The sequence below is a fragment of the Netta rufina genome, assembly GCF_964035555.1.
Source record: "Netta rufina genome assembly, chromosome: 5".
NCBI classification, from domain to species: domain Eukaryota; kingdom Metazoa; phylum Chordata; class Aves; order Anseriformes; family Anatidae; genus Netta; species Netta rufina.
The window spans coordinates 38,188,590-38,204,998 of record NC_140128.1 but is presented as its reverse complement, the minus strand read 5'-3'; the positions used below and the strand labels follow the sequence as shown (position 1 = coordinate 38,204,998).

Genomic DNA, 16,409 nt, shown 5'->3' with positions numbered 1-16,409 from the left:
CTGTGTTTGAAGTGCTCTGAGATGGGGAAAGTGGAGAAACCTTCCTCTACGTGGCAGTAGGTCCCATGGTCACTGGGACCACGAGTTAGCCATGAGTTCTGCCTGCTCCCTGTTTCATGGGGGAATGCTCTGCCTCCTCAGTCCCTATGTAGGTAGGAGATCCCTGTCGCGGGAGGAGGGTAGGGCTTATGGAAGGGGAAGAAGGGGGAAACATGTCTTAAACAGTCATTTAAAAAAACAAACCAGAAAAAAACATGAAGAGAATTGGAGAGAATGCCTCAGATGACATGGATTCCAGGAGAGTCAAGCCAACTCCCCAGATCTGGTCACTGTGGCCGTTTGCCATCTCTGTTCTGGAGCCTTTTTTCTAATTGTGGAAGCACCAGTCATGTATGAGCTACAGCATCAGGGCTTACTTGATGAAGGGTTCCTTTTGCAGGATATGAAACCGCATTTTTAATTGCACGCTAGAGTTGAACGACCCCTGCACCACAGAGGTGTTACGGGGTTTCCTGTGAGGACTGGCACGGCAAGTTCAGTTGTAAGCCACAGTGGTATTTATTGTAGGGTCTTCTGCAAGGGCTGACTGGCTACGTGCAATTTTTGTCTTAACAAAGAAAGCAGTGCTTTCTTGTGTGTGTTTTAAAATAAAACCCAAGTAGTTTCACCATTTGAAAATCAGCATTTGCTAGCAGGTACCACATGGGGGGGTGTCTGCAATACAAGAAATGGAGTGTATAGTATAGGAGGGAAGTGGCACTGATGACTTTGGCTGCCAAACAGGTAAATACCGCAGAAGTTCACAAAAATGTGAACAGTGTCTTTTCTGAGGCAACTAGCGTATATAGAAATTGTGTTGGGTGGAGACATTCCAAAATGACAGAGGGAAAGGAAAGCTAAGAGTAAAACCAGTCGGGCTCAGGGATGCCTGCTCCTAGGGACATCTGAACAAAACATATGGGTAAATGGAAATCCCTTTCCTGGCTGCCCCCTTACTTGCCAATGAAAAACTGTGTTTTGGAGATGCTCTGTAGCTTTTAACACTTAATTGTTCCCCTTTTTAACAACTTCATGACCTATTTAATTCATGCACAGTTAAATAAGTATTATTTAACGCAGTAGATCAGTTACAGCCTACTGCCTGCCTCTCCTCTTATTTGCTTAATGCATTTATCCTTTGCTCACTGTTGGTTCCCTCCCTGTCTGTCTGGTGATCCTTCTATTCCCCAGACAGACCACTGATTCCCTTCTGGAGCACAGACACCCTGCTGAGGCCCCAGGTAACCTGGGCTGTTGTGGCTGTGCCTGCTCCCATGGGCAGCGAGGTGAGAGGACGCAGGGGGCTGGAGCTTTGTACCTGTTTGGAACGGGCACTGGGGGAACTGCAGGATTATCAGTAGCACATGTGGTGTCTTACACTGCTCCCTCCTTCCTCTTTTACTGCTGACATGTGATCATCTTCCTGACTGTGACTCTGATTTCCCCCCAAACACCTCAGTTCAAGTCCTGTTGTGGACTCATTTCTCTGGCACCGTGTTCACATTCTGCAGTGGCCGTGAAGGGTCTGCTCTTTCCTTCTGCCCCTGCTCTCACCTTCTATCATCAGTGTGTGCGTTGCTGCCTGACACTTGCTTTCTTTTCCTGCCTGAAAATAATTACTCCGAGGCAAACTTTCAGTGCTAGGTGTCCTTCCAGGTTCACATGCAAAGACACCAGATCTTAGATACCATTATGTGCTAAAAAAGGAAAGGCAACAAATAACACTCATCAGATCTGACATACATATTTAATGGAAGCTACGGAAATTAAATGAGTTGGTGCAGCAGTCCCTCCCCTGTTTGTGCATTGTTTTATTTGGGTTATTACTTCCTTAGCGAAGGATGGCTTGATATATGTGTGATGTACCACAGGGACTTCTCCTCAAATGATTCTGGAACCATTACAAAGTGATAAACAAAATGCAACAGAAAGTGAAAAACAGAAAGCAGCATGCACAGGAATCAGTCACTCCCCGCTGAAATGCAAGTGTCTTGGGAAGAGAAGTGGCGCTGGTTTGGATGGGAAGGGAGAGTGGTGATGGAAATGGGAGGAAGAGAATACATTCAGGGAAGGAGAATGTGTTCTTAACCTCAGTGTGTAGCCAAAGCACCCAGCATGTCATGCTCCTGGACTCATGGCAGAAAAGCTCTAGGACCTGTAGAAACGCAAGGGGATAATATATTGCTTTGAAGCCTTACCTGAGGGATACTCTATGCAGCAGCATAGCTCATAAGCAAGGTACAGGAAGATTGCTACATTGGGACTTGGCCCCACTGTTTCCACAAGCAAGTTCATTTTTCTCTTTGGAGGACTGCCTGGCAAAGAAGGTGTCGATCTAGTCTAACCCCATGAGATTTCAGAGGTTCCTTCCTCATGGTGTTACGATAAATGGGGCTATTCAGAGCAAGACTAAACTTGGTGACGCTAAAAAGATGTGAGAGGCATTTTTTAAAAGCACATTCCCTGGGGTTGATGGACTCTGCCCAAAACATATACTACATTCAAAGGTACACCTTTTCTGTGATCGATATCATCACTTACGTAGCCTTGCTTCTCTGTTTTTTAAAGGACTAATTTATTCTGGGATTTATGTGATTGATTCCTAAAGTAGTCTTGTGTCATGGCTGAAAAATTACTGGTTGAAATTTGGTCTGAATTCCACATCTTGTGAAGAGACAACACGTGGGACGTGCCAACCTGGGGCACTCCTTCTCCCCCACCCCCTCTGCTGTCTGCAATGAAGGATGGTTTTTTTTTGAGAATGATGGGCAGGAGGAATGATAAGGAATGGGCTCTCCTTTGGACTTCGGGACTGAGTGTCTTGCACCTGGTCATAAATTCACATAGCCCCTTGTAAAAGGGGAGCAGGTTCTTTTCTTTTTTTCTGAAAACTTGCTTGAATTTATGTGCAGTAGTAACCTGAAGGTAGGTTTTGGTTCTTTCTCTTGCATTTGCGTGTGAAAAACAGTAGAATATTTTAACCAATATTCTTACAGGAACTGACGTGGCGTGGATCTATCTGATTCCAGGAACTCTCTCCGGACAGATAGGATGGTGGATTTACTTTTACATGCACAGTGGAGAGGGAGACAAAGCCTCCTCCCTTGCATGGCTGGGTGCTTGGCTGCAGATGGGTGGCCTTCAAACAAACCTAATTACTTCTGGTTTTGCATGAAATTGATTTCCATGCAAGGATGCTGAGTTTCTGTGTGAATCTCTAATGGCTTTTCTCTCTTCTCTCTCTCTCTCTCTTTTCCTTTTCTCCCTTCTGCTTGCCATGAAAACACCTCGACAGATGTCAATCATATTCCAGGTAAGTGTTACCTTTGCTGAGCTGAAGGGCTGCTCTGTAAGGAGTGGTGGTGGGCAGCTACCAGGGGCAGAAATCACATACTGCCTCCCGAGAGTGTTCAGCACAAATCCTCATACTGGGCACCATGGGGTCTGGATTGCAAGGTCTTTGACAAAAGGGGAATTTCATAGTAGCAAAGGTCACAAACTTTTCAGAGATTAAGGTGTGATGGTCAGTTAAAGGGATGTTTTCTGAATGAAAATTGCATTTAAAATGGCTGCTTGTATCGCTAATAAGCTGGCATTGAACATTGCAAAATATACAGCTTATTTCTTACACGGCTATGTGTAGACATACAGATCTAGTTTTGTCATTTTCCTAATCCCAGTGTAGTGTGGATCTAGTGTGGTCTAATGTGATCTTCACTGTGGTCTAGTCCCACTGATAACATCCTCAGGTTCATCTCCAGTAACAAAGGGTTTTATTGTTCTTGTTTTATGTTAGTTTTTTTAAAACAAACAGTGTGTATGTTTCTGGATGAATGTGAATATATGGTCTTATTTAGGTCTCAAGACTTTCATGCCCCACGGTACAGTAAAGATTTATTCAAAATTAAAAAAAAAGAAAAAGAAAAAAGTGTTTTTATATGCATCGATTATTTGGGGAGTTCTTCCTGGAGGAAGCATTTTACCACAGAGAACTCCAAGCCTCCCTCCCCGAGTTGCTTTCTCATTGCTGAAAGGATCCAATCCCCCCAGCTTCAGCTACAAGAGTTAATCGGACTAGACCACCTTATTCTGCCGTCCTCATCCTATTGCCACTGAAGCTTAAGAAACCAATTTTTACCTCACGCTCAGGCAGCCCTCCACCTGGTTTATCATTATGTGAAATGGAAATGAGGGCCCAGGGAAGCAGCTGGCATTGCCATGGCTGGGGGTGGGATGAAGGGAGTCAAGGCTTTTTTCTTCTCGGCTTTGTGCATAACTTCGGCTAAACCCGACCTGGACCTGGAATGAGCTCTCCATTCAATTTGCTTCTTTTCTACAGTTGGACAATCAAGTTTTGTGAAATACTTCAGAGAAATGCAGTGAGGGCCAGCGGCTCGAGTAATTTCCTTGCATATTTAGCCCTTTTGGCTGCTCTCATCAGTCCCCTTTTTGTTCTGCTGAGATCCCTTGCATTCTGTCTGCGTCTCAGCTGGCAGTAATGGGGATGAAAGTGGCCAAATGGCAGACGTTGCTTGGCATGCCTTGGAAAGAAAGCCTCTGTACAACATAACGTGCAGGGCTGAACATGTACCTTCTCTGCCCCAGGCTGAGGTGTCCAGGAGCTCCCATCTCCTATCACCAGGCAGGATCTGACAGGGCATACACCAAGGGCTTGTGGTCACAGGTCTCTCCACCAACTCCTAAAGCTGTTGGTGTCTGTGGCAGAGGAGCATGGCTGAACTGGGAACGTACAGCCTTGCTATGCCCAACCAATACCTGGATATTTTAGTTCTGCAATGTGCCATGAACAAGTACTGCCTCACATAGCAGTGAACAGCTCTTCTGCCCCACTGCCTTCTTATTCTTTTTATTTATAAGCCTGGAAGTGCATTGTTGTTCTCCCTATTGCTCACATACGTAAGTTTTCATTCTCAGGACTGCTTGTGTACTTTCTCACATGGATTTCTAATCACACTCGGATGCTCTTTTCCATGTGCTGTCACACCCATCTCTATGTGTTTTCACTCTGACAGTTCCCTCCCCTCATTACGGGGCTCTGCACCTGATTGCCCCTAGACACCCAACCCCTCTGCTCAGCCCCCCGGGGAGCACACTGACACTGCTGCGTGCCTGGGCTGCGACGTGGACCGGGGGGTTTGGGTGCACGCCTCCCCTCTGCCCAGCTGAGCCGAGGCTCTCCCCCTGTCCAGCCATCCAGACACCCGCGTGGTGAGAGCAGAGCCCCAGGCCCCTGCCTAGATGGTTGCTTTAACTGTTCACTGTTTGCAAGATAAATCAAGGATTTTATGAGCTACTGGTAGCTATTTCACCACAGGCAGCAAAGGGTAGTAAGGAGGCCATTGATTAACTGAATAATTTTTCTTGTCAAATAGAGTGGTTGGAACTAAGTCCCCTTAAGAGAAGGTAGCTGGGAATGGGCTGGGGTTGGACCAAGGCATGGGGTTCTGCTGGGTGCAGTTCCTGCAAGGTGCAGAGATGCTGGTCTTGTTCAAAGTAAATGGAAATGTGTAGTGTGAGCCTGCCTTGGCCACGAGGTCTCTGCTTGTGAAGAAGGGGCGCTCTGGCAGCAGGGCCTGGTGTGTTACACTCCTTTCAAGAGCCAGCTGAAGATCCCATCTGGTTTATTTCACAAATGAAAGAAGTTGGTCATGTGTTAGCCCAGCTGCCCTATAGATGTTTTGTCCCGGTCACAAAATAACACCACATTGTCAAGAACAAAATTGAGTGTTTAGAGCAGGGCCCTGGAGCTGGGAGCATTGCTATCTGTGCTCAGTTGGATCACTGACTCGCTGTGTTGTTTAGGGGAGAAATAACTTCTTTCAGTACTTCAGTTTTCCCTCTGGGGTTATAGCTACAGCCTTATCTCATCTTCACAACAGGCTTAGAGATCTTAGGCTGAATGTTATGGAAGTTAAGTGTCTTTTTACAGAGGTCAAGTTCCTTAGCTGGGGAGAATGGCTGGAATGGATGCCTCCGTCAACCTCTGCACAATACCTGCCCCTTTCTTTGCACCCTCTCATCTTTGCCAGGGGTCTAGGTGCTGAAAGGCAAATTGCTGGGGAAAGACCAGTTGACCAAGGAGCTAGTGACATGCTCCCATCTTATTTATTTATTTATTTTCCAGTGGAAGAATATGTGAAGGAGAAAGGACTAAATATGGGTCCTTAATATTATGGTGAGTGGCACTGATACCCACCCGGTGGGTGTCAAACCCGAAGGAGTTCTTTGCCTGTCCATGCCACATTTGTCCCCTTTTTGGGAGAGATCTTCAGATGTTCTGGAGGAGAAGGCTCAGAAATGAAGTTCTGGTCATTTTACTGTCATGATTTTACTGCTGACTAGAGCTTGTATGCAAATGAATGGGCACAACCCTGTAGAAATGACCTAGTTAGCTGGGGCCCTGAGGAGAAATCAGTCCCCATTTGCCTGAGCAAGTCTTTCATAAGGATACAGAGGTTCTTGAAGGCACAAGCATACTAGCACTTTTTTTTTTTTTTTTGGTTTGGGTCTTTAATCTTTCAGCCTCTATCTCTTAATACTCCTTTTCTTTCTTCATCTCAGGGTTGATATTTTAGTCCATCTTCCTAACTCCATGTCATAGGGTCATTTAAGCAGTACTTGTATGCTGAGTTCTGCTTCCTTGAAGCTGGATTCTGCTTTTTGGGCATGAGTGTGTGTGAATTGCGTTGCAGCCTGTTTGAAGTTTCCGATTTGCAGAAGCTACTAGGTAAAACTGATAGCATAAGCCACCCATGCCATATCTTCAAGGTATCTTCACACAGATGGTTGAAACCTCTGTGTATATACGTTCTTCATAGGTGCCACAGTTGTTGTCATGCCCTTTCTACAGGCACTGTCTACAAATGGGATTCTCCTGCACTGAAAAGTTAATGCTTTTCAGCTCCATGCACACCCATTTACATGAACATGGCAGTAGTGATGGCTGAGGTCAGAGCAAGAATTCCAGGCCCAGAAACCTCCTTTTTATGAAAGTAGGTGCTTTGGAACAAGTTTAAGAAACAAAGTTAGCATCGGTCTTTCACTGATATACCTTTGTGATTTCTGGTTGTCACTGCTTTAGGGACTTTCTTACCTGATGACATTGAGCCTGGTGTTTTACAGTCACGGATGGACCTGTTTTCTTTGGTCATGTCCTTTTTTTTTTTTTTTTTCTTAATCCACTTAAATATTTTTCCTCCACAGTATCCTGTGATACCCTGTTTTTAATTATGCAACTGTGGAAATTGTTTTCAATTTCCACATTCAATTTCAATTGTTTTTACAAGTGTTAGTTGAAAATACCATTCAGTGACTCCTCCTCTTGGTGTTCTAACAAATGCAGAAAAAAAAAATCCCTGTTTACCCGCTCTGTATTATTTAGGATTTTAACTCTATCATATATATTGTCAGACATCTCTGTTCCAAGCTGAGAAATCCTGTTCTATGCTTAACCCTTCCCCACTTGTGCACCTACTTGGTCAGGTGCTCTGATTTGCACTGATACGCATCTTCTTATCTGCCAGGCATAAAATGCATTCACCCCCAGCTCTTCCCATCTGCATGTTCTCTTGTGCATGCAGTCATCTTTGCAAACACTTGCATGTGTATTTTCATGCTTCAAACACCATCATTCTCCTAACCCTCCCCATGTGAACATTGCACTAGGCATGTACCATGTACAATGTCTGAGTGCTGTTTGTGCCACGGGAGAAAGGAGATTGTTTGGTTTGATCTCTCTCTGCCCATTGATGTCGGGATAAAATACTTTCTCTTTGGCTTGCATCCCGTGCTATTTTTCCTTTGATCACCCAGACTAGGTGCCACTCACCCTGACTTACTGCCCCCGATAATGACAAAACCTCTCCTGGAATCACATAGCAGAGGAAGCAGAGGGGGTGGAAAAGAGGAGCTAGCACAGCTGTTGTGTGTAATTGGATTGGAAGTGGGCCTCCGGCTACAATAACAGAACTGCACTCCCGGCTGGCCTCACTGCTGGGGCCTGCGAGGAGCCCCGTGGCTGTTGTGCACGGCATGGGTGAATCAAACAGAAGTGACCGCTGCCCAGCCTGTGCTACTGCTTTGCCCAGGTATAAAAAATGGGTACCACAAGTGCCAGCAGCCAAGAAATCAGGTCATCCTCTTGGCAGAGCTGACTTGTCTAGCAGGTAAAAGATTTGAACTAGATCTCAGAATGATTTTTCCTTTGCAGCTGTCTCTTCAAATCCCCCCAGACAAGGGTTTTGCTTGAGTCACATCCTTTGGCCTTACTGGGAATATCCTTGTTTTGGTATGTGGGGCCTATTAGGGATGTTTCCTTGCTCTCTGAGTTTTAGAAAACCTCAAGATACCTATTTTATCTTAAATATCATGTGGGAGAAGAGGAACTTGTTAGCTCTCCTCCTTAACTAGAAGAGGGAGCTGCTGAAGGAGCTGGGGTTGGAGGCTCAGAGAGGAAAGAAGCCTATTTCTTAAGGAAGTACTAGGTCTAGGAAATTAGGATAGGAAATGTAAAGAACAGATCACATCACTCATCAGAGCTCTCCTTTATGGTAGGTGTCATTTTATTTTTGGAAGAACCCCTGGTTTGCATGATTTCTTTCTTCAGCTCCACCATAAGGGATTTGCATGTGTGTCCTGAACCAGAGGGCATGAAGCCTTGGCTCAGACACATACTGCAGTTGGCCCTGTTATTGTCTGAATGGGTCGTGGAGCCTGATACCCAGGAAAGGATCCTTGGGGGCAAGCCTGCCCCTGCAGAGAGCTGGTCTGCTGCTGCTGCCTGGCAGAATCTCTTTTCCCTTCCAAAGAGCTTCTGGGCTATTCTTGTGACAGTGTCATTAAAAGGGAAATACCGAGGCCGCCCACCTGAACAGAGCAGTTCAGCAGTGCACGCACACCCACGCACACGTGCACACCCCCAGAGCATGGGCCCAGAAACATGGGAGAAGCTATAATTAACTAGACGAAGGAGTCCATCTTCCTTTGTGGCTGCAGTCAGTTGTTACTGTCGGCTGTGTTCTCTGCTCTCCCCACTTTCTTAGGTTTTGTGGTTTTATTTTTCCATTTGAAATGTTAAATACCCAAATGCCGTGCTGGAGGAGAGGGAGGTAAGCTTCAAACTGACTCCAAGGTTTTCTTCGTTTCCTCCTCCACCCTGCAAATTGCCCCTAGTAGATTCTTTAAGCTGAGGTCAGCTGCTTGATTACATTGCTCTTTTGTATTGTACTCTGAAGTTACTTTTAAAAGTGTCCTTTTGGCTTCATAAGAATTCAGCATTGGCCCTTGATACTTTGCACAATTAGAGCCACTTAATTCTACTATTTTGATATGGAAATCAGATGGTTCACAGTGTATTTTTTTAAATGTAGTTCTTTTAAATATTACTTTGAGATCAAGGAAGATTAATATTAACCTTTAAGAAAATAATATTGATTTGGTAGCAGGTTAAAGAAATACAAAAAAACCCTTCCAAGCCTAAATAGGAAAAGTCATTTGTGGCAGGTGTACATCATGGCCAGAGAGCAGAGTTGATGTCTGTCTGCCCTCAGCAATGGAGATATTATTTTAATAACAAACCTGTGTTCTGAGGAACCAGGCCACTTTCTCTTCACATTACTGCTGAAAGTCTGGAGAAGCTGGTGCTCCAGAGGCTGAGCATGAGCAGATGCCCATCATTATCTAAGAAATGTGTTGAGAGCCTCCCTCCAAAGCCATGTGCTTTTCCTCATACTTGGTATTCAGTAACAGCAAGTCACTGGCTTCCTAGCTTTGACGTGGAGTTTCTTTGCAGCAGATAAGCTGTTTGTTCAGTGCTTTTCCTCAGCCTTTTCCAAAGCTACCCACCATTTTTGGTGGTAGTGGTGCCCAGCCAGTAGATTATTGTAGGAATGACGAGATCTGCTTAGAAGCACCTTGACCATGGTGGTTCATGCAGGTTTGTGCCAACCTTGACCCAGGCTATGCTGTCTGGGATTGCAGCCCAGAGGCATCAGTCAGGACTTTCTGTTGAAAAAAAAAATCTAGGATTAAAAGGGAAAGCTGAAATGGTGCATGTTTCAACTGAATTTAGATGGAAATTCAGATTTTCATATAGGATTTCCCCCAGAATGTGATGCCTGTTGACACAAGCAGTGGTTGTACATGTAAATGTACAGGCTTTGGGGCCTGATAAGTTCGTTTGGCATCCCAAGTCAGCTGAAAGGTTTTCTGGCCTTTATGATAGAAGCCCAAATGGCATGGTGATAGATATCCCCACTGTTCTGGCAAAAGCTGGTCTAGTTTTCAGGTCTGCACGCCTCTAAAACCTCTTGCATTAGTTTATTGGATGCCCTCACAGTCCAATAGCAAGTGCTACCCCATGCCACCTTGAGATGACTTTGACTTTTATGATTTGAAAATTGTTTTAGTTTCTTGTCATATCTTGAAACTGATGTAAAGGTGAAACAATGATGCCAGTTCACATTTTCTGTGTTGATTTTTACTGTGACGAATTTGAGGCCTTCGTTACACATGCTGCAAATGTCACAGACTTTAGATCTCTGAAGTTGAAGGTTTTGGTTGTTAATAACATTTTGTTGGAGATAAATTCACTCATTTTCACTCCTATTTTAAATTGCAAGGGGAAAAAGTTTTCAGATGAGGAAAATTGATATATTATTTCATTATTAAATTATCATTATATCTAATAATGGATCTTGAATTCTGTTGGTGATCTGCCAGTTAAAATAAGGATCTGCATCAATGGATGAAATGAGAGCTAATATTGTGGATTTTTTTGCTCTATCTCCAAGTCTACCCCCCTTTTCCTTCCCAATTTAAAAAGGAAAAAGTTTCATTTGGGGGGACATTATTTTTCTTTAATCTTGTCACTTCTGTTGCTCAGCTGGGACTAGAAGATCAAGAGAAGCACTCAGTACCCCAGCTTCTGTATTTCAAATCTGACGAGAAGCAGGGGAGTCAGAAGACTTCTCAGGGAGATTTCATCCTGCTGGTGTTTGAACCAGGGCCAAGGCGGGGGCCAGAAGGGTGGCTGCACCTCAGAGGTGCTCACCCTGACAGATCGGGCACACAGCTCTGGCCTTCTGGGATAAGGGCAAAATTCCCGGTATTTGGGATCATTATAGCTCCTCTGTGGCTTGTTGAGAGAGAAAGAAGTGTTACTAAGGGTGTGATTCAGAGTGTTTAATGCAGGCTTCGGCTGTGAACCCTCTCTGGAGGTTTCTCTTTGTCAGTGTCACTTGTCCCCAAGCTCACAAGGCTCCTGCCATCCCTGGCAGCTGCGCCTGTCGGTGCTGTGCCTTGTAGCCATGTTCTCCTTTCCCCTGGTACGGGGGGCTGAGGGGCTGGGAGCCCTGTCTCTGCTCGGGGTCTGATGTTAGCTCCATGCTGGGATGGCTTCACCTTTGTGTCATACTGCCACCTTCTCACCATTTCTCCTTTTTCACTGTTGCTGCTTTGTAGGCCTCTCTGCTTTGTAGGTCCTAACAATTACACTTCTGTTTTCTCCTGGCCTTTTCCAGTGACTTTCAGGTGCCCAGTTAGATAGACCTAAGATTTGCCTATCAAGAATGATGGGCTCAGTGGCTATAAATACAGAAACAATTTCAACCCACTCTCTTAGCAGAGAAATTCTATTCAGTGAAATTATATCTTGTGATGTAGACCAGAAATATGTCCTACAATATCAAACCTGTTATGTTTATTTATAGCTAAAACTAAACTAAAAACCATCTAAACCTATGTTGTGTTTCTGATTACTTTTCTAAATCCACAATAATCTTCAAGAACATTAAGATATTTGCATTCCTTAGACCGTACAATTATTAATCCCCTTATCTGGCTTGGAGTTCTCTGTGGGTGAACATATTCTTGGGATGATCTGGGTTTTAGATTTCTCCAGCAGACGCGAAGGAAAAAATATAAAAGAGAGATAAATAAACAAATTCAAACTCAGCATGCTGCTTGTTGAAAAATCTCATTCTAAAACATTCATTTGACCTCTCAGTCTCCGTGAAATTAAAAAAAATCACAGCTTTGTTTGATCAATAAACTGAGTTGAGATAGGGGTGTGTGTGTGTGCGTATGTAAGTACCAAAATCCCTGCCATATAAATGCTGTGTGAGGCAGGAGATATGGAAAAGGAACAGGCTAAGGGGAAGAAGGTCAGGGAACGAAGTATGGAAGGGCTCACTCATGGTTCAAGTGGGTATGGCTTGGGTTTGACGTATGTTACTTCTGTGATGTAAGTGTCACCAAATTAACTGATGGGTCAGCTGATGTTTTATGGAGTTGGCAAAAATATATTTTTAATAACATCTAAAGGATATTTGTATGAATACGGCTGTATGGTAAACATATTTGAAAACTGGGGCTGGAAACAGATGGTAATTGGGACACAAAAATGTTTATGCCAGGAAGAGTTGCTGGACAGAGACTGCAGCAGGCCTGGAGACCACCACAGTCCCCTCCGCAGGGCTGGCGGTGGCCGTCACTGCTGAAAGGAGCTGTGCTGCTTCCTCGCTTTGTATCTCAAATTATGAAACCCAAGCGTGGCTTTAGCTATGGAGCTGTGAAGTAACAAATTGTCCTCAGAATTTGAATTTCCAGTTCTTACCAGAAAGGAAATGGATTAGTATTAAAAACAGGTTAGATTTACTTCTTTTAGTCCTTGCCAGATCTGGTGTGTGAGAGGAGTGTTGATCAAGTCCTAACAATACACGCTGAAACCTCCACGTTCATGTGTGAGGACAGCTTTGTGTGTGTGTTTAAATGCATTTAGCCCAGAAGCTTCCTCTGAAGCAGATATGGTTGAATCATGGCCTCCCTTCCACTGACCATCACACCTTTGAATTTTGGAGCTGTAGCAGGGCAGAAGCTGTTTCTATAGCTCTCCACAGGAGCCCGTGTTCCCTGTGGAGCCCCATTGCAGCTCTGGGCTTTCCTCGTCCATTAGCTGTACTGGTGTGCAGTGCCTCCGAGTCACTCCCCAGGGAACGCGATGAGCCTCAAATGCAGTTTGAGGCAACAAACAGCAGGTTTTCCTACCTGTGACAGAAGCTTTTCCTCTCAGCATTCGTGTGTGCCCTGTGTGCTACACCCATACTTGATCTAGCTCAAGTATGTGAGCTCCAATCCCCAGGGGTATTGGACAGCAATCAGCGTGCATGTAAATTGCTGCCTCTTCTCGGTTGTTCTTTTCTTCTTACTTCCTCTCTTTCTCTCTCTCTTTCAAAGGCCTCTCACACCTGATGATGGGTGAACAAGGTAAGTCCTTCACCTTTCTCTTTGTTTCAATCACTGATCATGGAAAGAGCTTTGTGTTTCTTCTCTGGGCTGGGCTTTGCATGAGGTGCCTGGAACTGGGCTTACTGGTGCCAGTCAAACTATTTGCATTTTTGCCACTCTGGGTCCCAATGTGGCTACTTGTCAGCATGGACCCAGGAGGGAGAGTCTAGGGAGCATAAAATGATCCTCTGGAGGTAAGGAGGGATGTTTTCCCCCTCCATGCAGTCCACCTGCATTCCCATTTCTTTCTTGTGCCAGCTGTAATGACTCCCGCTCCTTCTTGGTAAATGTAAAGCTCAATGTTGGTCTTTAAGAGTGCAATTATTACAAAAAATATGTTAATAGCCCTTGTGGCACGATCCTAACTAATTACGAATCCCGAGGAAAATTGCCTATAATGGCCTGTAAGTCCCGTGCCTGCAATTTAAAATATTCAAATATGCGAAGAGCAAAATGGTTTAGAAAAAGACCAGGGCTAACCTCAGGCTGGGCTACAAATGGGGTCTGTGCCTGTATGCATTTTAATATCTCAGCCTGGATTGTGGTGTTCCTCTATTGGTTGTGACATTATGGGATCATTAGTCCCATTTTGCAGTATGGGGGTGTGGAGCAAGAGGCTGACGAGCAGAAGCAAGGCAAGGAGAGGGGTGATGCTGTTTGCCTCAGACAGCATCAGCGTCTCGCTGACACAGTGCACAGGGAGGAGCTGGCAGCACTGGTGGCGCACTGATCTTGTGAATAACGCTGTCAAATCGATGAAGTCTTAGGCAAGGTGTGTGAGCAGAGAGATGTGTGAGCAGGGCAAGTGACCTGAACCCAGAACACTAGAAAGAGCAGGCCAGCAGCTTGTCCATGGGCAGAAAATGTGAGCATTGCCTCTAAAGCCTGATGAGGCTTTCCTAGACTAGATACACAGAATTGTATTCCTGCCATTAAGTGACCCCAAAGAATGTAGTGCATTTAGAGGCAAAATTAGGTATTTGAATAGAAAGGACATAATATCTCAATGAAATGTACAGACACTTAGGACATAAAGCAGTTTTTATTCTGTAGTTCAAGGCAGGTATCTGCTATGAGTTCATGACAGCTTGGGAAGCAGAAGTGAAGCTGGGGCTCACTGCTGAGAGAGTTGGCATCCGCATGGGGCAGGCAAGTCAGCTCCTTAGGTCTGCACATCAAGACCATGGTGTTTGGCACATGAAGCATCTGGATGAGCTCTGGGAAGCACTGAGCTACTTCTCTGTCCCTTCTTGTTGTTCAGCTGGGCTCCTGGCTCAGTGATCGTGCTCAGTGAAGGAGCATCCGGCAGAAGAGTCCCTCCAGCATGTCCTAGTTGCTGAGGATGCAGCTGAATATGGCAAGCTGCTGGCAGAAGAAGGGTGATGGCACGTTGGGAGTGATCAGGACAGTGAACTCGCACGGCTACGTTCAATCTCAGTAACACTGAACATGTCTTTAGAGTTAGCACTGGATTGTCTAAACAGATGGACTTGGCCATTTAAATTACAAGTTGCAACCCAGCTGGCTCACGAAGACTTGCACGACCTATTCTAGACTATGTGACTGCCATCAGCTCTTTCTATACTCTCTTGTCTGGCAGAAAATGTGAAAACTATTGGTTTCTGGCACCTTTACCCACCCTTATTTATCCATGACACATCAGGGAACCGTGGCCTCTCTTTTCTCGCCAACCAACTCAGAGATGCACCTTTTTGATAAATATTTACTCTGTATAAAAATACGATGGATATAAAATATGTAAATGTATATATGTATGTAAATAAGCAATGTCAATGTTATATACAAACACATTAGCTTTGGTAGGTGAAATGTGTTTAGCAAATATATTATCTTGAGATTTATTTTTGTCTGCCCTACTGTTGTTTCCTTTGCTGTTTTGAATTTGACGTGGAATGAGGCATATCACTGCCGTGCTATTGCATGAAAGGTTTGCATTTCTCAGTGGAAAATCAAATTGAAGCAAAAAGGCAGTTGCTGGTTGTGCCATCAGTTGTTTAAGCCTTGCTTTGTGCTTTACTTCTGGTGTGACTCTTGTTTTTCTCTTGATACTGTGTTTTGGTGGCTTTGGTTGCTATATGAATGTGCTCATTTTCTTGCTTTTCTAAGTATGGCCAGTGACACCATTTTCTGTTTTTCATGCTTCTTCCTTTCTTCTCTTCTGCCTCCTCCGTGACGGACACCCCTCTTGTTCCTCCTCTTGCCTGGACGCACACCTTCTGGTCTGTAGGTAGAAGTAAAGGTAGACACTGTGTTCTTTCTAAGACTTCATGCTTGTAAAATGTTTGTCAGTGGACACATCGTGTTTTTATGAACATGGCTTATATCGGAATTTAATGCCATTGCTTTTAAACATCTTTTGCTTTGTTTTGTGGAAAAAATAATTCTTAAAATGGATGCTTTGAGGGTTGCTTAACAGATGGTATTTCCTCCTTATTCATACTGAAGTGTGGGCCATGCACTGCCAGGCCCTCTGACAGTCTGGCTGGTGACACTGGGGTGCAGAGTGACGGTCACTTCAGTCAAGGACAGAGCCAGAGGCTGGAGGCCTCAGCTGGTACTGGTGGCTCCTGCACGGGAGCCCTGCCACTGCTGGGAAGTTTGACACCGGTGTTGGTGGAAGCAGGACCTGGGCTTGCCCAACACTTCTCAACCATGGAGGTCTCTTCAACAGTTGTTTCTCCCTCTCTGCTTTGTTCCATCTCCCTGTTAGCAAAAAGGTGCTTTTCAAGGAGGAATTGAGTTGCAAAGAGCTGCAGAGGAAACAAGAATGATCAGCATTGCTAAACAGAGGGACCATTCTCTTTGCAGCTCAGTACAGCACAGAGCATGAAGTGGAAAGGCTGCTGTGGGGCTCTGGCTTGCTTTTCAGCATTTCACACCTATCTTTAGCATGCAGAGAGCAGTCATCCATCCCTAATCAAAGCTGTCAAAAAGGCAAAAGGCTGCAAACCTGCTGTGGGTCTCCGCTTGGAGTGGAGGAAAGGGAAAAGATTAATTGATAAATTATAAGCACTGCTTGAGTAAAATCCATTTCTTTGTCCTAC

General features: G+C 44.8%; 1 protein-coding gene across 1 annotated transcript in view; it reads left to right on the top strand.

Moving 5' to 3' along the window:
- The window catches only part of NRXN3 (neurexin 3), a gene marked incomplete at its 5' end in the record, with an annotated part of 932,654 nt that overhangs the window by 27,987 nt on the left and 888,258 nt on the right, over positions 1-16,409 (top strand). The window contains 3 exons of the mRNA XM_084286893.1: positions 3,335-3,352; positions 13,294-13,323; positions 15,593-15,604. Of these exons, the coding sequence (XP_084143019.1) occupies positions 3,335-3,352; positions 13,294-13,323; positions 15,593-15,604 (60 nt within the window). The remainder of the gene's footprint in view (positions 1-3,334; positions 3,353-13,293; positions 13,324-15,592; positions 15,605-16,409) is intronic.